The 22000-nt window shown below is 40.9% G+C and overlaps 1 protein-coding gene across 4 annotated transcripts in view; it reads left to right on the top strand.

Annotated features, from left to right (window-relative positions):
* Nucleotides 1-22000, top strand: part of COMMD10 (COMM domain containing 10) — a 175300-nt gene that overhangs the window by 133288 nt on the left and 20012 nt on the right. Inside the window, exon 6 of one of the 4 annotated variants that reach the window (XM_080678525.1) lies at nucleotides 13549-13662. The exons of the other annotated variants lie outside the window; for them this stretch is intronic. Coding sequence (XP_080534651.1) covers nucleotides 13549-13662 — 114 coding nt within the window. The remainder of the gene's footprint in view (nucleotides 1-13548; nucleotides 13663-22000) is intronic. 4 annotated transcript variants of the gene reach the window in all.

Below are 22000 nucleotides of genomic sequence, written 5' to 3'. Positions count from 1 at the left end.
TGTTCAATGTCGGTTGGGGTGTGTTTGGGAGGCAACCAGTTACTGTTTCTCTCTCTCTCTCTCTCTCTTCCTCTATCTAAAATCAGTTTGTTTGTTTTTTTTAAAAAGAGTCCTAGCCTGTTTGGTTCAGTGGATAGTGTCAGCCTGTGAAGGGTCATGGGTTCAATTCTGGTCAAGGAATGTTTTTCTCTCTGTCTCCCTCCTTTTTACTCTCTCTGAAAATCAATGGAAAAATATCCTCAGATGAGGGTTAACAACAACCAAAAAGAATTGAGAATGTGAAGTTGACTAAAGAATTTAGAAATGAGAAGAGATAGTTAAGGTCAGTTTAGATCCTCTCCCTGCTCCTACCATGGCCCTCCTCCTCCAGTACATAAAATTCTCAAAGATTAAAAGATGATGCCAATATGGCTGAGATGTTCAATGGGTTTATATAAAATAAACAATATTATTTTATAATTTTAAAAATGTTTTTCTATTTCTATGGCTAATTTAAATATTAAAAAGAGTATATATTTCAGTACATAATTTAAGCTATCTTTATATAACTTGTGCTTCTTGTTTTATTTCTGTATCTTTGGAAGTTCTTGCTAGAGATCTGTTCCACATCTGATTTTATGAACCAAGAATGGGACAATGGCAGTAAAGTAAAAAATTGACATAATTATTCCATTAATTATGATTCACAGAAACCACTTTAACAGTCATATTTGTAAGTCAGTGGTATATTTGTCATAAAGTTAATATCTGTTTTCTAATTTTTAAGGATTATATTGTTGTTATTTTTCAAATTTGACTTTATGAATAATGATAATTTATACTCCTTCAAACTTCCATATACTATTGTAGTTGATTCTTTTCACTCATTGCCTTCTTTGGGGAAAATAAGAAAAAATTTTACTTTCAGACATCTAGCTTTCATTATCTTGCAGCTAATTGATAATTATTCAATTACTGAAATAATTGGAAAAAGCATTTTATCTTTTAGTTTGTGAGGAAGTCTTTGAACTGGAAACAGAAACTGAACTTTTTTGAGATCACTAGTTGGATTAGGTTTTCTTAATGAAGCATTGGTTATAGATAGTAATAAGAATTTGCTATCCTTCAGGTGTGAAAATAACTGATTTCCCATCCATAGACAATTTATATTACCTTGAAATGTTATGGAGTTTTAAAATTTGTTTAGATCTTAGAAATGTTAGCTGTTTTACAAATTAGCAGATACGATTTTTTTATACACAGTTACAGGTACTAAATAGACGTAGTTTGATTAAATTTTTAATAATAGTCCTACTTGATAAAAGATGGAGGCCTGAGCATACATGTTCCCTTGAGACCTCACAAAAATAGAAGCATAGGAGCACAGTAAAAAAAAATAGATCCATGCAGCAAAGAAAATCAGAGAGATTCATTAGTATTTGGTAGTTTTCAATAAATTACTGGGAGAAGGAAAGATGGGAATGAGATGACTGATGAAGCAGGCTGTAAGGACGCTGCAGAAAAAAGTGAGAGGAAACGGATCAGCCTGCCTGAACCGAAAAGAGCTTCTGCGCTGAGATCCGCAAGTATTAAGGGCAGGAAAAAGATGTAGAGCTGAAAACAGGAGGATGAATTAAATTTCTTACATGAAACTAGGACAATTGGCTCCCTTACCTCCTTCTACACCCCCAGCCTAGAAACCAGAGCCTCGTCTCAGAAGAAAAGGAATGAACCATATGGGAAGGGGTAAGGTTTCTGTTGTACATCTTGGCACTCCACAAATAAGCCTACGCTATTCTGGCCTTTGAGGGGTTGCAGCCTGACAGCTGGCTTCCTACCTGCTTGCTACAGCTGCTGCCTAAATTGAAGCTTGCCTGTGTCCAAGCCTTCCCGTGTGCACAGAGCTCCTAGTTAATGCTACCAAGCAGGCAAGAAGACAGATGGAACCTGTTTTCATTCTTATGCTTGTGCATTATTTTTGAAGCCCTTATATTATTACAAATGCTTAATTTTTTGTAGAGTTTTAATTCTTGTTTTCATTGTTCCTTAAGCATTTGCTCCCCATTGTACAAATTTTTCACAAATTGAAAACAACTCTATTTTCAAGAGTAATTCACTGTTGGCAACCCAGTCTTAGAAATCTACCAGAAACTACTTTTTCTTTTGAAGACATCTTCATTTGCTAATATATTGGTGGGATATGATTTAGGAACAATTAGTATTTGCATTTTATAATCTTAATTTGAATTTAATGATGGTATAAGATAATATTGATATTTAATAGTATACATATATGCTAACAGCAAAGTCAGATTTATTTAGTCTTTTGTATCTTTTTTGCCCATAAGAGTTATTATGCTTTATTAAAACATTGAGAAAGGTTGATCTCATTAAGTGGAAGAACATATTTCTTGTTTTAAAAATATTTAGTAATGTGATTATAGTAGTCAGAAAAATTATAATTAGAACCCAATCTTTTTTTTTATTTCCTTAATTTATCATGGATATGTATATGGAGCTATTTTGTGTTCATTCTTGGCTAAATAAATTAGCTCAAATATTCATGACTGAAATTACCTTCTATAAAATTTCCAAAAGCATTTGAAAAATATCCCATGGGTGGCAAGTCCAGATTTTACTTCATTCAACTGCTGTGCCTGGCTTCTGACCACAGAAACATGTCTGGCTTCTGTGGTCAGAAGAAAGAATCTAAATGTAATGAAATTAACTACACTGTAGTAAAGTCCAAAATGATCTTGTATCACTGAATGAGACTGACCTTGGAGACTAGTAGAAACTTTTAAGTAGTAAAATTTCCAACTTTTATTCGTTTGGGAGTTAATGAGTAGATGAAGACCAGTTCCTGTAGGTCAGTATGCATGGACATAATTATGCTAAAGTAAATTTGGGTATTGTTGGTTTTAATCTGTAATAGATTCTATATTTCATATGTTGGGTACTATAGAAATTGCCATTCCCATGCATTCATGTGACAGTTGAGATCTGAAGAGTCTTTTTAAAAAAAATTATATATCTTTATTGATTTCAGAAAGAAAGGGAGAGGGAAAGAGAGATAGAAACATCAATGATGAGAGAGAACCATTGATTGGCTGCCTCCTGCACATCCCCTACTGGGCATCAAACCCGCAACCCAGGCATGTGCCCTTGACTGGAATCAAACCTGGGACCCTTCAGTCCGCTGGCTGACACTTTATCCACTGAGCCAAACCAGCTAAGGCCGAAGAGTCTTGATTAATGGTTCTTGGATTTATGTTTCACAAAGCCGTATTTTTTTTCCCTCTCACTTTGATATTTCAAGCAAGATACAAACATGTCTTCTAGATCTTGCAAAGATCCTTTGTAGACATTTTAAATATGTAGCCTGTTGTTTATTGAGTAAAAAGGTAGACTTTTCTTTTTCATCTGTTTAATACTTTAAACTTCTGATTATCCATTTCCACATGCCCTGTGCTGTAGAAACATTTATTTTTATCTGAAATTTATACAAGGAAAATGCACCGGAAGGCATTTTTAGCAAAACAATGAGGACAAAGCAGCTTAGCCCCTTGGTTTGCTCTTAATGAGTACATTATAAGTTGAAGGCTCCATTTAGACCCTCAAAATTAATTTCTATGAGCATTCTTAGCAGCGGGCCCTCTACCTGAAATCATGGAGCTGGTTTAGAATTTTGTGTTCTTTTTTGTGAATACAGCTCTTTTCAAAATTAGGTAAATTTCTCATAAAGAAAAATAAGACATCAAACTTATTTACTGAACAAAATGAAGATTATTGTGGATCAAGGTCAATTCAGTTAGAACATTAGTAGTATATAATTTGAAGATTCTCAAATATGGACTGCTTTTATATAATTTAACTTCAAGATAAAGTTCTCTAAGAATTAACACTGAAGCTTTTGAGGCACAGTTTTATATACCTGATGTCATTATTTGGTTCTCTGCCATATAGGACATTCAAGGCGATATATAATAAGTTTTGTCCAATTAGTTTTAAAAAGGGTTGAGCAGCTCCAGGAACAGTATAATGGTGATGTTTACACACCAGCAAGGAGTTATTGATATACAAATACGGGTATATATAGAGAAAAACAAATTCATATTCAATCTAAAAGCACAGAAATTGGATATTTTTTCCCATTGTCAGGAATTTCTTTGTATAACTGAATAAAAGGAATATTTTGAGGACATCCAAAAGCTTTTCTCTTACTGAATATTGGTATTCTTTTCTAACGATGTCTAGAGTTTTTTAGTATATATGTATTTCTTCCTCCCTGATATTCATTAAAAAATACTTTTGTACTTTAATTGTAGATTGTTATTTTTTAAACATTATGCATCAATCAATAATTATTTACATTTTAATTTTACTAAATTTAGTTTGGTTAAATTTAGCTTTATTGGCTTTGGACATCACAACTTATTTCTCATCTTTCTCATTGATTTGTTTATTTTACTAGAATTAATCATTTAGTAATTGTTTTAGATCGTATCTGAAGGCTTTAAGCTAGTCTGAGTTTTTGCATGACTGAAAATGTGTATTTAATCTCTCACTTGATTGCTATTTAGGCTTGACAGAAGTTTATATTTAAATAATTTTACCTTAGAATTTTGAAGACACTGTCCTGACTTTTATTGGTATTTGCTAAAAAGAATTCCAATATCAATATGATTTTCATAACTTTGTAGATAACCTTTTTCCATCCCTCGCTCCCTCTGTCCTCCCACAATCCCCCCTGAAGCTTTTGAAATTTGTATTTGAGTTCTGATATTACACTACGGAGTGATTAAGTGTCTTTTTTTTATTAGTGTTCTTCTTCAGGTGTCTCTGCCCCCTTTTGTCTGAAAGTCTGAATCTATCTTTAGCTAAGGGAAATTTTCTTCTTTTATTTCTGTGAATACTTTTTCAACCAGTTCTTTCTGATCCTTCTGTTAGATAGATACCAGGGCTTCTGAATCTGTCTTCCATTTTTCTTTATGTTTTTCTCATTTTGCAGTGGATTACAGAGAATCTCTTGTTCTTATCTAGCTCAATAATTTGATCTTAGCTGAGCCCTTTAAATTTTCAGTTAATTTTTTTAGGTTTTGTTTTTTCATTATTTTATTAGGCATTTTTTTAATTTCATAGAACTCTTTTTAAAATAGCCTGTTCTTCTTGATGTTATTGATGCACTATCTTTTTATCTCACTGAGAATGTCAATTATATTTAAAGTGTTCTTCTGCTTGTTTTACTCTTCCTAAATATTATTTCTTCAGTTTAAATTCAGTGACTTCCTTGCTAATTTTCCCTGAAATAATTAGTGATTCTTGGTTGTTAGTATATATACTTAAAAATATAGATTGAATAGTTTTGGTGGCTGGAGAGTAGTAACCTCTCAGCCCAAATGAATCCATCCCTTTTTATTTCTTGAGTTAATAAGGTTCTTTTTTTTAAAAAAAAAATACTGAATTTATTGGAGTGACATTGGTTAATAAAATTATATAGGTTTCAGGTGTGCAATTCTATAATACATCATCTGTATATTGTATTGTGTGTTCATCACCCAAAGTCAAGTCTTCTTCTGTCACCATCTATCCCCTCTTTTACCTCTTTTTACCTACACCCACCTCCTTTCCCTCTGGTAATAATCATACTGTTGTCTGTGTCTATGAGTTAAGATTCTTATTGCAAAAACTTTCATCCAGTGATGTGCAGGGAAAAGGGAGGTAGTATGATTGGGCAGGGTGTTCCTTGTTGCAGGAGTTTATCATCTGGGTTTGAGACTCCCTTCTCATAAATAGCCTGTGTCTTTGTTCTATTTCTCTAATCCCATTACCCACTCTGGGATTCTTCAAGTTATAAATCACATTTGAGAAAATAAACTCCTGCTTCTGATATTTATTGACCATGAACTTTGTTTTTCCTGGGCCTCTATAGTAGTTTCTCTTTTGCTTATTTTAGCTTTAGTTTTCTCTCATTTAACTTTTTTTCTTTAATCAAATCTCCTCTGATATTTAGTTTATAGAACTCCTCAAATTTTCTGGTACACAGTGCCATTCTTTCTTATTTACCTGAACTGTTAATGTTTCTTCTTTTAAAAAATAGACTCTGTGTGGCATTTGGGGGGAAAGGAAAGAGGTAAATGTGTCCTCCTTTGCCAACATGATCCATTTTCTCTTCAAGTAAAAGGTAAAAGTACAGATTCTGAGGGAAAAACTAAGATGGCAGCATAGGTAAGCACCTAAACTGCTGCCTCGTACAACAATTTCAAAACTACAACTAAAAGACAGAACGGACACCATCCAGAACCACAGGAAGGCTGGCTGAGTGGAAATTCTACAACTAGAAGGAAAGAGGAAAGCTCATGGAGAATCAGAGGAGCGGCAAAGGAGGGCTGAGGTACGGAGATGTGCGCAGAGAGGAAGGGTGACTGAGTGCCTGGCTGACTTTCTCTGGGGGGAAGGGGAAGGAAGCCCCTGACTCACAGAGAAGACTGAATGCGGAGGTTGCCACAGGCATTCCCTAGCAGAAGGGAGTCGGAAGCTCCTGACTGCACTGAACCCTAGTTCCTACTGCACTGAACCCCAGTTCCGGGCAAGCCCCTGGGGACCCACACTCTTACAGGGGGAATCTGGACTGTCAGGCGGAAACTCAGGGGAGTTGCGGAAGGCAGAGGTCTGGAGGCGTGTGCGCAAGGGCAGGGCTGACGGGAAGCCAAGACTGTCTGCTCTGCCCTGAGACTCTACCCCATCCAAGCTGATCACAGAGGCTTTTGCAATTTTGCAAGTCTAATCCTTATAAGGCTGTCTCTAGCACTGAACTTCTCCCAGCGTAGACACAGCTGATCCTCACAGCCAACTGGCCTGGAGGTCTATTCCTCCCAGTGATACCAACAATCAAGACTTAACTACAACAAGGCTGTACACACAGTCCACAAAGGGGTGCATCAAGAGTGTCCACCTCAGGTTAACATGGGAGTCCGACATACTGGGCCGTATAGGAAACCTAGCACACAAAGCTACCCTGCCAACTCAGGGAAGCAGCAAAAATGCGGAGGCAAAGAAGCAGATCACAAACTAAAGAAATGGAGGAAAACAAGCGACTGGATATAGAGTTCAAAACCACGGTTATAAGGCTTTTCCAGAATATCCTAGAAAAGGCCGATAAATTTAGTGAGACCCTCGAGGATATGAAAAAGGACCATCTAGAAATTAAACATACACTGACTGAAATAAAAAATATTATACAGAGACCCAACAGCAGACTAGAGGACCGCAAGAATCAAGTCAAAGATTTGAAAAACAAAGAAGCAAAAAACACTCAACCGGAAAAGCAAAAAGAAAAAAGAATCCAAAAAGTTGTAGATAGTGTAAGAAGCCTCTGGGACAACTTTAAGTGTGCCAACATCAGAATTATGGGCGTGCCAGAAGAAGAGAGAGAGCAAGATACTGAAAACCTATTTGAAGAAATAATGACTGAAAACTTCCCTTCCTGGTGAAAGAAATAGACTTACAAGTCCAGGAAGTGCACAGAACCCCAAACAAGAGGAATCCAAAGAGGACCACACCAAGACACATCATAATTAAAATGCCAAGAGCAAAAGACAAAGAGAGAATATTAAAAGCAGCAAGAGAAAAACAGTTAATTACCTACAAGGGAGCACCCATACGCTTGTCAGCTGATTTCTCAACAGAAACTATGCAGGCCAAACGGGAGTGGCAAGAAATATTCAAAGTGATGAATAGCAAGAACCTACAACCAAGATTACTCTACCCAGCAAAGTTATCATTCAGAATAGAAGGTCAGATAAAGAGCTTCACAGATAAGAAAAAGCTAAAGGAGTTCATCACCACCAAACCAGTATTATATGAAATGCTGAAAGGTATTCTTTAAGAAGAGGAAGAAGAGCCGAAACCGGTTTGGCTCAATGGATAGAGCGTCGGCCTGCAGACTGAAGGGTCCCGGGTTCGATTCCGGTCAAGGGCATGTACATTGGTTGCGGGCACATCCCCAGTGGGAGGTGTGCAGGAGGCAGCTGATCGATGTTTCTCTCTCATCGATGTTTCTAGCTCTCTATCCCTCTCCCTTCCTCTCTGTACAAAATCAATAAAATATATTTAAAAAAAAAAAAGAGGAAGAAGAAAAAAGTAAAGATAAAAATTATGAACAACAAATACATATCTGTCAACAAGTGAACCTAAAAATCAAGTGAATTAAAAACCTGAGGAACAAAATAAACTGGTGAATATAATAGAATTGGGGGCATAGAAAGGGAGTGGACTGATAATTCTCAGGGGGGAAGGGTATGGGGAGTGCAGGAAGAGACTGGACAAAAATTGTACACCTATGGATGAGGACACTGGGGGGGAGGTAAGGGAAGAGGGTGGGGTGGGAACCGGGTGGAGGGGAACTATGGGAGGAAAAAGGAGAAACAATTGTAATAATCTGAACAATAAAGATTTATTAAATTAAAAAATAATAATAATGAAAGTACAGATTTTGATATTAAGAGAAACTAAAATGATTATGAAACCATTTACTGGAGGTTTATCAACAATTTTGAAAGGAGGAAATGTGCTAAATGTTGATAGTGTTTAATGAGTTTATAAAAGCAAATTATTGAGCATTAACCTTCTTCAGCATTTCCCCCTCCCCCACAAGAAAACATTTAAACTACTGACTTGGGAGAAATTTCTTGGGTAATATTTACTGTTAGTCATCCTATTTAAAAGCATTTACTTAAGTGATATTTTTGTATTATGGTAACAAATGGATTATTTTGATATATTTAGTGCTATATGTATACACACACACACACACACACACACACACACACACACACACACACACACTAGAGGCCCGGTGCATGGATTCATGCACTGGTGGGGTTCCTAAGCCTGGCCTCTCAAGAGATGTAGTAGTACACGAAGCGGCAGGTAGCCAGGGAGGAGCCTGAGCCCAGGCCAGGCACCACGCTGCTTCTGCTCATCCCAGCCCCACTGTGCCTGCTGCAGCTGCTCCGTAGCACTGCCCTGGAAGCAGGAGAGGCACATGGCACCGCAGCTGCACTTGCTAGCCGTGAGCCGGGCGTCTGGTGCCCATTGGTCAGCTGAGTGACGCTCCCACTATGGGAAGGCACTGACCACCACGGGGCACCTCCTGTGTTGAGCGTATGCCCCCTGGTGGTCAGTGTGCATCATAGCGACTGACCAATTTGTCGTTTGGTCCTTAGGTCGCTTAGACTTTTATATATATAGATACACACACACACACACACACATATACATATACACACTAGAGGCCCGGTGCACAAAATTCGTGCACAGGGGTGTGTGTCCCTCAGCCAAGACTGCATCCTCTCCAATCTAGGACCCCTCGAGGGATGTCCGACTGCCCGTTTAGGCCCGATCCCAGTAGGATCGGGCCTAAACGGGCAGTCGGACATCCCTCTCACAATCCAGGACTGCTGGCTCCCAACTGCTCGCCTGCCTGCCTTCCTGATTGCCCCTACCTGCTTCTGCCTGCCAGCCTGATCACCCCCTAACCACTCTCCTGCCAGCCTGATTGATGCCTAAGTGCTCCCCTGCCAGCGTGTTTGCCCCTAACTGTCCTCCCTTGTAGGCCTGGTCACCTCTAACTGCCCTCCCCTTGAGACCTGGTCAGCCCTAACTGCCCGCCCCTGCAGGCCTGGCTCCCCCCCCCCCCCCAACTGCTCTCCCCTGCAGGTCTGGTTCCCCCCCCCGCCCAACTGCCCTTCCCTGCAGGCCTGGTCACCCCCAACTGCCCTCCCCTGCAGGCTTTATCACCTCCAACTGCCCTCCCTTGCAGGCCTGGTCCCTCCCAACTGCCCTCCCCTGCTTGCCTTATCGCCCACAACAGCCCTCCCTTGCATACCTGGTCTCTCCCAACTGCCCTCCCCTGCTGGCCATCTTGTGGCAGCCATCTTATGTCCACATGGGGACAGCCATCTCCTGTGTTGGAGTGATGGTCAATTTGCATATTACTCTTTTATTAGATAGGATAGAGGCCTGGTGCATGGGTGGAGGCCGGCTGGTTTGCCCTGAAGGGTGTCCCGGATCAGGGTGGGGGTTCCCTTGGGGCATGGGGTGGCCTGGGCGAGGGGCCTGTAGTGGTTTGCAGGCTGGCCACACCCCCCCCAGCGACCCAAGCAGAGTCCCTGGTATCTGGGATTTATGTATCATCTATAATTGAAACTTTGTAGCCTTGAGCGGAGGCCAAGGCAGGCCAGGGCTGCAGAAGCTTGGCTTCCTCCATCGCTGGGGGCAACTCAAGCCTCCTGCTCTCTCCAGCTCCCTGGTTGCTGCCATTTTTGTTGGGATTTATTTATCTTCTATAATTGAAACTTTGTAGCCTTGAGTGGAGTCCAGGGCCGGCCAGGGTGTGCGGAAAGCTTGGCTTCCTCCATTGCCGGGGAAACCCAAGCCTCCTGCTCTCTCCGTGGCCGCAGACATCTTGGTTGGGTTAATTTGCATACTTGCTCCTGATTGGCTGGTGGGGGTGGCTTGTGGGTATAGCGGAGGTATGATCAATTTGCATATTACTCTTTCATTAGATAGGATACACACACACACACACACACACACACACACACACACACACACACTAGAGGCTTGGTGCACGAAAGTCATGCATGGGGAGTGTCCCTCAGTCCGGCTTGCACCCTCTCCAATCCAAGACCTGTCGGGGGATGTCACAATCTGGGACTGCTGGCTCCTAACTGCTCACCTGCCTACCTGATCACCCCTAACCACTTTGCCTGCTTGCCTAATCGCCCCCTGCCCCCGCCAACCTGATTGCCCCCAACTGCCTTCCCCTGCCAACCTAATTGCCCCCAACTTCCCTCCCCCCACTGGCCTGATCACCCCCAAATGCCCTCCTGCCATGTCCCAGGCCAGGGACACACACAGGCAGCGTCTCGTCAGCGCTGGGTGGGGACACACATAAGCAGCGTCACGTCAGTGCTGGGCAGGGATACACACAGGCTTCATCATATCAGTGCTGGGCAGGCCTCCGCACACCTCCACCAGGGGCCGCCTACGGGCCAGGTCGCATGGAGGCCCTCCTGGTGATGGATTGTGATGGCGTGACGCAAGTCCCCAGTGCTGCACGTCCTCCCCCACCTGCGCCTGCTCTGCATGCAGCCTGCTGATCGGTCATTATGCGTGAAGGCATCCTGACCAATTTGCATATTACCCTATTATTACTGTGTGTGTGTGTGTGTGTGTGTGGTGTGTGTGTGTGTGTATCCTATATAATAAAAGGCTAATATGCAAATTGTCCCCTCGGGAGTTCAACCGGGAGACCGGTAGTTCAATCACTCACTATGACATGGGCTGACCACCAGGGTCGACGCGAAACATGGTGGATGACCAGTGGAGGCAGCAGGGCGCTGAGGGAGCAAGGGAAGGAGGAGGCGGCATGCGAGTGGTGAGGGAAGACCAGGAGTTGGGGAACCTGATTGGCCCTTATCGCCGGCCAGGCCTAGGGAACCTACCCATGCACGAATTTCATGCCCCGGGCCTCTAGTATATATATATATAATTTCAGAGAGGAAGGGAGAGAGAGAGAGAGAGAAACATCAATGATGAGGGAGAACTATTGATCAGCTGCCTCCTGCACACCCCCTAAAAGGGATCGAACCCGCAATCCAGGCATGTGCCTTGACTGGGAATCAAACCATGAGCTCCTGGTTCATAAGTCAACGCTCAACCACTGAGCCAGGCTGGTCAGACAGCATTGACCTATTTTATTCAGTAGGCATGTTATTTTCAAAAGTAACATGACATGTCAACATTTTGATTGTTCAGTTTTATAATCAATATTAAAAGAAGTAAACAGGGATTATAAGAACTTCAATGTCTTATTATAGACAAGATTCAATAAGAAGAGAAAATCAGGTATCATATTAATAGTCATGCAAAGCAATGTACAAGTAAATTAGTATCTGCTGAAGTGGACAGATTGATTTGTTTATAATCTCATTTTAATTACATTTTTGGAAAATGAATTAATTTAAAATTAGACCTCAGGCTTGAATTTGTCATATTTTTCATAATTTTATTTATTTTGTTTTTCATAATTTTATTTTGCAACAAAGCTTACTAATAAGTATTTAGAAGAGAATAAGGAAATAGTTTACATAATTCTGGTTTATTTATGATATAACTATTATGTATTTCTCATTAAATTATTCAAAAATAGGAAGATGTGAAACAACATATTCTCTTTGTAAAAATTAGAAATTATTAACAAATCAGTATAATTGTTTTGCACATGAACTGCCTCATGGAGATTTACAAAAATTTTTTAAAATATATTTTTATTCATTTCAGAGAGGAAGGGAGCAGGAGAGATAGAAACATCAATGGTGAGAGAGAATCATTGATGGTCTGCCTCCTGCACTCCCCCGCCCCCTTCCACCCTCCTGGGGATTGAGCCCGCAACTTGGGCATGTGCCCTGATTGGGAATAAATCATGACTTGGTTCATAGGTTGATGTTCAACATCGAGCCAGGCGAGACTTACAAAATTTGATTTCATTTTTGTTTTTTACTTTTTTTCTAGCAAAACCAGTTCCTACTTTAGAGACATTAGTATCCCATGGAAATTTGTTGCTTTTCTTTTCAGATGCACCTGCATCGAAAACTGATTAAAAACATACTTAAAAAGAAAACTACCATAATGAAATACATTTCTCAGTACTACCTAATTTCCCAGTATGACTAGTTTTGATTAAAAAGAAGTTGATTATAATGTTCGAAACTGTTTATTGAACAGAAAAGTTAGGTGCAATCAGAAATCAAAGGTGTACCCATGGAGATAGTGAATATGAAAAACTTGATGTGACAATTGCTTTTTCCTTTTACGGTTTCACTAATTTTGGCAGGATAATAATAAGTAGTTCTTCTACAAGTATTTGGAGGATTTCCTTGATTTTCACTGGGGTGGGTGTGAGTGGGGGCGATGGTGATTTTCCTTTTCTTTTTTTTAAAAGTAAGGTTAGAGTGATGTTGCTCTGTGTGTGTGTGTGTGTGTGTGTGTGTGTGTGTGTGTGTGTGTGTGTGTGTTTTCTTCCATATATTAGTAAGGTTCTTTTGTCAAATTGATCATTATAGCCTGTAGGTGGATAATTCAAAAAATATGTTAACATGCCTAGAGTTTTCATTTCAGGGCATTTATTTGACACTAGAGGCCTGTTGCACGAAATATGTGCACTGGATAGGGGGTTGTCCCTCAGGCCAGATTGTGAAAAGGCATAGGCCAGGCCTAAGGACCCCACTGGTGCACCATTGGGGCCGGGGAGGGAAGGGACACAGGAGGCTAGCCAGGGAGGGACCGTGGGAGGGCTCCAGGGCATGTCTGGCCCGTCTCGCTCAGTCCTAATGGGCTGGACCCCAGCAGCAAGCTAACCTACTGGTTGGAGTGTCTGCCCCTTGGTGGTCAGTGCACGTCTGAGCGACTGGTCAATGAGGATGGAGGGCGATGCCGCATGTGCGCTCTCCTCCCGGGGCCCGGTGTGAGAGAGGCTCCACTGAGCAGAGATTTATTTGCCAGGTGGGATGCAACGGCCCCTGGGAGGCTGCGACGGCCCCTGGGAGGCTGCGACGGCCCCTGGGAGGCTGCAATGGCCCCTGGGAGGCTGCGCTGTCCTGGTTCGCAATAAGAAAGGTACTGTGCTGAGCCGTTTTCCATTCAGACCTTCCTCTTCCTTCCCCAGCACACTCCAAACCTACCTCGGTCAACCACCCCAACCCTACAGACCCTTAATACCTTCCCCCCTATTTTGTTGACTTCCCCCCATCAAAAGCGCACCCTATCGTATCCCCACACATGGGGAGCCGATGCTGCGCTGCTGAGGAGGAGAGACCCGAGCGGGGAACGCTGTCGTGAGGCGCTGCCGTTGGGGTGTCTCCACCCAGAGCCCGCACCACCCGGATCCCAGACTGGTAGGCCGAGAGGTGGGTCCATTTGCCCAGAGCCTGGGGATGGATGCTGAGATGGGACCCGAAGTCTTCGTGGACGGTTTGCAGGAGCCCGGCTGTGAGTCCTGCTCGGGCTTGGTGTGGAGTTGCGTGTTGTCACCGCGCATTGGGCAGGGGAGTATTGAGCAGAGGTCAGCCCAGCTGTAAGGGGACCCTAGGCATCTGGGCAGGTGAAGGGGGTGGGGGCGCGCTTGGGTAATTCTGATGTCACCTCACTTGGTTTTATTTTTTTTTTTTATTTTTTTTTTTAAATAAATCTTTATTCAGATTATTACAATTATTTCTCCTTTTTCCCCCCATAGCTCCCCTCCACCCCTTTCCCACCCCACCTTCTGCCCTTACCTCCCCCCCACTGTCCTCATCCATAGGTGTATGATTTTTGTCCATTCTCTTCATGAACCCCCCCATACCCCTTTCCCCCTGAGAATTATCAGCCCACTCCCTTTCTATGCCCCTGATTCTATTATATTCACCAGATTATTCTGCTCCTCAGGTTTTTAATTCACTTGATTTTTAGGTTGGCTTGTTGATAGATATGTATTTGTTGTTCATAATTTTTTCTCTTTACTTTTTTCTTCTTCCTCTTCTTTAAGAATACCTTTCAGCATTTCATATAGTACTGGTTTGGTGGTGATGAACTCCTTCAGCTTTTTCTTATCTGTGAAGCTCTTTATCTGCCCTTCAATTCTGAATGATAGCTTTGCTGGGTAGAGTAATCTTGGTTGTAGGTTCTTGCTATTCATCACATTGAAAATTTCTTGCCACTCCCGTCTGGCCTGCATAGTTTCTGTTGAGAAGTCAGCTGACAGTCGTATGGGTGCTCCCTTGTAGGTAATTAACTGTTTTTCTCTTGCTGCTTTTAATATTCTCTCTTTGTCTTTTGCTCTTGGCATTTTAATTATGATGTGTCTTGGTGTGGTCCTCTTTGGATTCCTTTTGTTTGGGGTTCTGTGGGCTTCCTGGACTTGTAAGTCTATTTCTTTCACCAGGTGGGGGAAGTTTTCGGTCATTATTTCTTCAAATAGGTTTTCAGTATCTTGCTCTCTCTCTTCTTCTGGCACCCCCATAATTCTGATGTTGGTACGCTTGAAGTTGTCCCAGAGTCTTCTTACATTATCTTCAACTTTTTGGATTTTTTTTTTTGCTTTTTGCTTTTTCGGTTGAGTGTTTTTTGCTTCTTTGTATTTCAATTCTTTGACTTGATTCTTGTGTTCCTCTATTCTGTTTCTGGGTCTCTGTATAATATTTTTTATTTCAGTCAGTGTATGTTTAATTTCTAGTTGGTCCTTTTTCATATCTTCGAGGGTCTCGTTATATTTATCGGCCTTTTCTAGGATATTCTTAAAAAGTCTTATAACGGTGGTTTTGAATTCTATATCCAGTCGTTTGTTTTCCTCCATTTCTTTCGTTTGTGATCTGATTCTTTGACCCCGCATTTTCACTGAATCCCTGAGTTGGTAAGGTAGATATTTGTGCTAGGTTTCCAATATGGCCCAGTGGGTCTGCTTCCCCAGTTAACCTGAGGTGGACACTCTTGGTGCACCCCTTTGTGGACTGTGTGTACAGCCTTGTTGTAATTAACTCTTTATTGTTGTTGGTATCACTGGGAAGAATTGACCTCCGGGCCAGTTGGCTGTAAGGATCAGCTGTGTCTATGCTGGGAGAAGTTCGGTGCTGGAGACAGCCTTATAGGATTAGACTTGCCAAATTGCAATAGCCTCTGTGCTCAGCTTGGATGGGGTGGAGTCTCAGTCTTGGCTTCCTGTCAGCCCCGCCCCTGCGCGCATGTGCGCTTTCAGTCCTCCGCCTTCCCCAGCTCGAGTCTCCGCCTGAGAGTCCAGACTCCCCCCACAAGAGCGTGGGTCCCCAGGGGCTCGCCTGGAACTGGGGTTCACTGCAGTCAGAACTGGGGCTCGGTGCAGTCAGAATCCTCTGACTCCCCTCCACTAGGGAAAGCCTGTGGCAACCCCCGCAGCCTTTGTGCGCACCGGCGCGGCGCGTGTGCGCACTTTCAGTCCTCCGCCTTCCCCGGCTCCTGAGTCTCCGCCCGAGAGTCCAGACTCCCCCTACAAGAGCGTGGGTCCCCAGGGGCTCGCCTGGAACCGGGGTTCACTGCAGTCAGAACTGGGGCTCAGTCAGGATCCTCTGACTCCCTTTCACTAGGGAAAGCCTATGGCTACCTCCGCAGCCTTTGTGCGCACTGGCCCGTGTGCGCCTTCAGACTTCTGCCTTTCCCAGCTCGCGGTCCGAGGCTTCCTTCCCCCTTCCGCCAGAGGAAGTCAGCCAAGCTCTCAGACGCCCTTCCTCTCTGCACGCACAAAGCCCCTTTGCCGTACCTCCAATTCTCTGTGAGCTTTTCTCCTTCCTTCTAGTTGTAGAATTTTCACTCAGCCTGCTTTCCTGTGGTTCTGGATGGTGTCCGTTCTGTCTTTTAGTTGTAGTTTTGAAATTGTTGTGCGAGGCAGCAGTTTAGGTGTTTACCTATGCCGCCATCTTGGTTTCTCCTCCACCTCACTTGGTTTTAAATGCAAACCCTCTTTGAGGCGCTGACAGGCCTTGAAGGTCTTTTTTCCTTCTGTCTGCTTACATTCAAGTGTCTAGCGCTATGTAAGTGGACATGGTGCACCTGGTGTTTGGTTGTCCCTCTGGTCGCTTGGTCATCGGTTTTTATTTTTTTACTACATTCCTTTCGTGTGCAGTGATCACACTTCATCTGGAGTGGGGTGGGCCCGAGTGACCTGGAGGAAGCATGGAGGGACCAGTCACTGCTGGTCACCCCTGGCACTGCTGGCAGTTATCCTTTCTTCCTTGTGGAGCATCTAGGGAGGGGAAGCAGCCGCAGTGCCCGAGGCCGAGTTCCAGGAGGCCGACAGCACTGTTGGGGTCATGCTGGCAGCGCTGGTCTATTGGTGCCTGGCCTGTCCTCTTAAGATTGTCCTGCTACTAAGGGAGCCAGTCCCCAGTTCCGCCCCACCTCTGCCACTGATTGATTGGAGTCTGAGGGCCGGGAGGAGGGACCAAGAGGTCTGCCTTCCAGCCGCTTGCCAGTCACTGCTGCCACTGATTGATCAACTCCTGCTCCCTCAGCTCCCTAGCCTGGCGTTTGGTCAAGCCTTCAGTCGTTTTGGACATTACGGACCCTGGGTTTTTATATATTAGGATTTGGCCCACGTTTTCCTATTATGTTAAAATTTTTACATCCCTAAAACCTGTCCAGGTGTCAGTTAATGTAATTCTCAACAGAGTGGGAGTTTAATAAATGTTATGGACAAATTTATTCTTGTTGCCCTTTAAAATTATATTTAAGTAGAGCAATCATTACCAGATTCAAATTTAGACCTAAGAGGATTTAGAGGTGACATACATACCCATATTTTTTTATTTTATCCATAATTCTCAATTTTTTAATCACCAATAATGTAATCCTATCTAATAAAAGTCCAGTGACCGAATGGCAGAATGACCAGAACGACCGGTCGACCGGTCGCTATGACACTCACTGACCACCAGGGTGTGGACGCTCAATGCAAGAGCTGCCCCCTGGTGGTCAGTGCGCTCCCACAGATCGGCTCGCAGCGGGAGCAGTCACTCAGAGGGCGGGTCCACAGCCGCTTGGCTGACCGGGATGAGTGGTGCTCCCACAGTGGGCCGATCCCCACAGGCCACTCCTCCAGCCTCTAGTAAGATATAATGCCTGGATTTCATCATTAGCAGTTGAGGTTTGATTTTCTTAGAGTTGAAGACTGAACTCAGGGCCAGTGTTTTCAATGTTAATTATTTGAAAATGTATAACTTCACATATTATAAAATGGATTATTATCTAAATATTAGTTGCCAAGTTCTAGTCTAATTTTTATTAGTTGCCAAGTTCTAGTCTAATTTTTATTAGTTGCCAAGTTCTAGTCTAGGCATTTTATTGGGGTAACATTGGTTATCAAAATTATTATGATTTCAAGTGTACAATTCTATAACACATCATTTGTATATTGTATTGTGTGTTAACCATCCAAAGTCAAGTCTCTTTCCATCACCATTTATTTCCCCTTTACCCTCTGATAATCACCATACTGGTTATCTGTGTCTATAAGTTGTTTTTTTCATTTTGTTTAATCCCTTTGCCTTTCTCACCCAGCTTTCCAAGCCTCCTCTCCTCTGATAGCTGTCAGTCTGTTTTCTGTGTCTATGAGTCTGTTTGTATTTTGTTTGTTAGTTTATTTTATTCATTAGCTTCCACATGTAAGTAAAATCATATGGTATTTGTCTTTCTCTGGCTGGCTTGTTTCACTTAGCATAATACTCTCCAGGTCCATTCATGCTGCAGTGGCTGCACCAATCTGCATTTGCACCAACAGTGCACAAGGGTTCCCTTTTTCTTCACATCCTTACCAACATTTGTTGTTTGTTGATTTATTAATGATGGCCATTCTGACATGTGTCAGGTAATATATCATTGTGGGTTTAATTTTTATCTTTTCATGTCTGTTGTCTATCTGTATGTCCTCTTTGGAGAAGTGTCTATTCAAGTCCTTTGCCCATTTTTTTAATAGGATTGTTGGTTTTTGAGTGTGTAAGTTCTTTACAAATTTTGGATATTAACCCCTTATTGGATGTATCATTGGCAAATATGTTCTCTCATTCAGTGAGTTTTCTTTTCATATTTTTGATTGTTTTCTTTGCTGTGCAAACATTTTTAAGTTTGTTTATTTTTACTTTATTCCCCTTGCTGGAGAAATACAACAGAAAAAATATTGCTATGAGAAATGTCTGAGATTTTACTGCCTATGTTTTCTTCTAGGATTTTTATAGTTTGGAGTCTTAACATTTAAGTCTTTAATCCATTTTGAGTTTATTGTGTGTATGCCGTAAGAAGGTGCTCTAGTTTCATTTTTTTCCAAGTAGCTGTCCAATTTTCTCAACACCATTTATTAATATAGAATATCTTTACCAATTGTATGTTCTTGCCTCCTTTATCAAATATTAATTAACCATAAAGGTGTGGGTTTATTTCTGGGCTCTCTATTCTGTCCCATTGATCTATGTGTCTGTTTTTATGCCAGTACCATGCTGTTTTGATTACTATGGCCTTATAGCATAGTTTGATATCAGGTAGCAGGATTCCTCCAGCTTTGTTCTCCTGCATTTTCAAGTCTTTTACTCTGCAATGAACTAAGGAATAAATGCCTATGTATTTTGTTGTTTATATTTTGTACTAGCAAAATGAAAATTTTAATATTAGCATTGTTACTCATTTTCAAAATAATTTGATATAGTTTGGCTCATTTTTACAATATTTGACAACATTTCTACATTAAATATTTTTAAATCCTGCATTTAAAATGGACATTGTAGTATCAGACACCATTGTTTGCTTTTTAAAAATGAGTATAAAATTTGAAAACAGTGCTTTGGAAATGGTCTCTGTAGTCTTTGCAATAGAACAGTTAATCTAGTAATGAAAAAACTTCAAATGAGGTAAGATATTTAGTTGTCATGACTAAAAATTTCTATGGTTTTATAGCAGTTCTTCACTAATATATAAGCAAGTTTTTATTTATACACATACATTTTTTAAAATAAATGGTTTTTATTTTGCTCTTCAAGGACTTGTTTCTTAAACATGTTAAACATTAAGATATATTTAAATTGCAGCAAATCATACTTCCTGGGAAGATTAAGAGTTGGAGAAAGCTGGTGTTTAAAAATGCCAGAGCTTCAGAACTGTTAACTAATAGTGTGGCCCCTAAATCAAGTCTAACTGTTCCAGGTTTCATCTACATTTTGCCATATAGGATCCATCTAGCTCTGCTTTCTCAGAGAGGTGTACATTTTCCTTCAGTGAATCCTAAAGTACAGAACATAGTGCTGGGAGAAGAAAGAGATTTTATTTGGCAGGTTTGTTCAATTATAACTCATGTCTAATTTTGAATGTATGTATGCAGCCACAGTACTGTTTAATATTCTGGTTCATTCCCTTCAGTAGGTACAAAAATTACTGCTTAGTGAAAGTTCAGCTAGTCAGGATATCCCTGCACTAAAATCTAGCTCTGTCATTTTACAATTCATTTCACAGCATTTAATATTACTGTTACCTCCACTATTGCATTCTCAGTCCCCTCTCTTATCAGAAGATGGGGGCATTAACTACAGTGTGGTGTCACAGACAAATCAAGGCTTAATTTGAAAATAGAAGCTTATAGTTTTGAGACCCAACTGTTGACATAACAGACACACATTATAACCCCCTTTATGATTGTTGGGCAAGACTCCTGCATCATATTGCTAATTTCTCAATTGCTCTTCTTAGCATGGATTTTTCCTAGTTTGGAATTTGATGGAAAGAGATACCATTTCTGTCAGGTTTTGCAAAATGTCTTGAGCCCCTTTTAACATAGGTGTCATTTAAATGCAATGTTTGGTCAGTTCTTTTAGTTTTTGCCTTGATAATATGTATTTCTTTAAAGGAAATCTATATTATGTAAATGAAATGTAATGCTTACCGTGAATAAGTTCATGTCCTGAAAATCTGATACTGACTATATTCAGAGTAGTTGGCATTTCATTTTGTTTTCACATGTTCATGCAAAAGAGTAGTGAAAGTATTTCTGATAAAAATCGATTGAAAATAAACTTCATAGACTTATTCTATTAAAGACATTTTATCTGCTTCACAAAACAGTTGCATTATTTGGTGGTCTGTCTTCAAAAGTCAATACATCTAAAAATATCTGGGAGTTGCTGTTTTAATAAGAAGCAATGTCATGTGAGAAAAGAACCCAACCCTCTGCATGCTCTCTGCCTAGAACATAATATTCTGCATACTGGATTTTCTATTTCACTCTTCCTGAAAGTCAGGGTTTTTCAGACTGTTCTGATACAATTGAAATCTACCTTCATTATATATATAAAGGGCCTCTCAGATTATCTATATTAGTATGAAAATAGCTTTCAGAATTGTAGTCATATTTAGGCTATATCCAAACAGTAATGTTATATTTTCCAGAAAGTAATTTATTTGGACAACATTTACATAACTCCATGTATATAATTGTTTATCTACTTATTGCTTATTTAAAACATTACATTGGAGAGAGTTTTTATTTTCACTCTCAGCATTATATATGTGGCTTTATTTTCCATTCAATTCGGAAAGCCAAAAAACATCTATTCTACTTAGCAAGCATTTATTAAACATTTATTATATTCAGGTATCTAGGCTAGGTACATGTGGAGCATTAAAATTATGATGATAATGATTGCAAATGCTTGCAGTCATTGGTTACCTACTGAATACTAGACCAGGCCACTAGCCTAAGTGCTTCTACATGCAGTACTTATTTAATCCTCATGTTCCTGTCAAGTAGGTGCTGTTATTATCCCCATGTTACAAATGAGGAAACTGAGGCTAGCACATTTCAATTTACTCAAGACAATGACTTGTGAAAAGTTTAAAACACAAGCAGTTTGACACGAGAGTTCACAGACTTAATAACATTGTGCTAAACTAAAATGAAGACAAGATTTTACCCTATAGACAATTTCATCCTACTGGAACAGCTATTTTTAACTGGTGTGCCACAAGAATTTTTAAAACATGCAATACTTGACTATGTAGTCAGGGGCAATGACCTCTTTTCCTTAGATTCTCAAATTAAAAAATGACAACAGCCAACACAACAATAGCCGTCCCTTGTGAATGAATTAAAATTATACCTATTTTTTTTGTCAGATAAGCAAGTACATTTTTTTTGGTGTGCCACAGAGTTTTAGTAATTAGGTTAATAATTAATTTAGTAATTAATTAGTACCATGAGATGAAAAGGTTGAAAATTGCTGTTCTAGAAAAGTGATATATTCAGGGGGAAAAATGCAGCACAAGGTAGGTTGTGTTAGGTGTTGCACTACTGGCTCAGAAGGAGAGATGCATGCCTGCTGGGAGATGGGGGAAGGCCTCATGGAAGAAGAGTTTTAGCTGAGCCCTTGAAGAATGGCAGAATTTTGCCATGTGGAAGTTAGTTAGAGGAGTA

Source organism: Plecotus auritus (genome assembly GCF_963455305.1).
Source record: "Plecotus auritus genome assembly, chromosome: 7".
Classification (NCBI taxonomy): domain Eukaryota; kingdom Metazoa; phylum Chordata; class Mammalia; order Chiroptera; family Vespertilionidae; genus Plecotus; species Plecotus auritus.
This window is presented reverse-complemented; position numbering and strand designations above follow the sequence as displayed.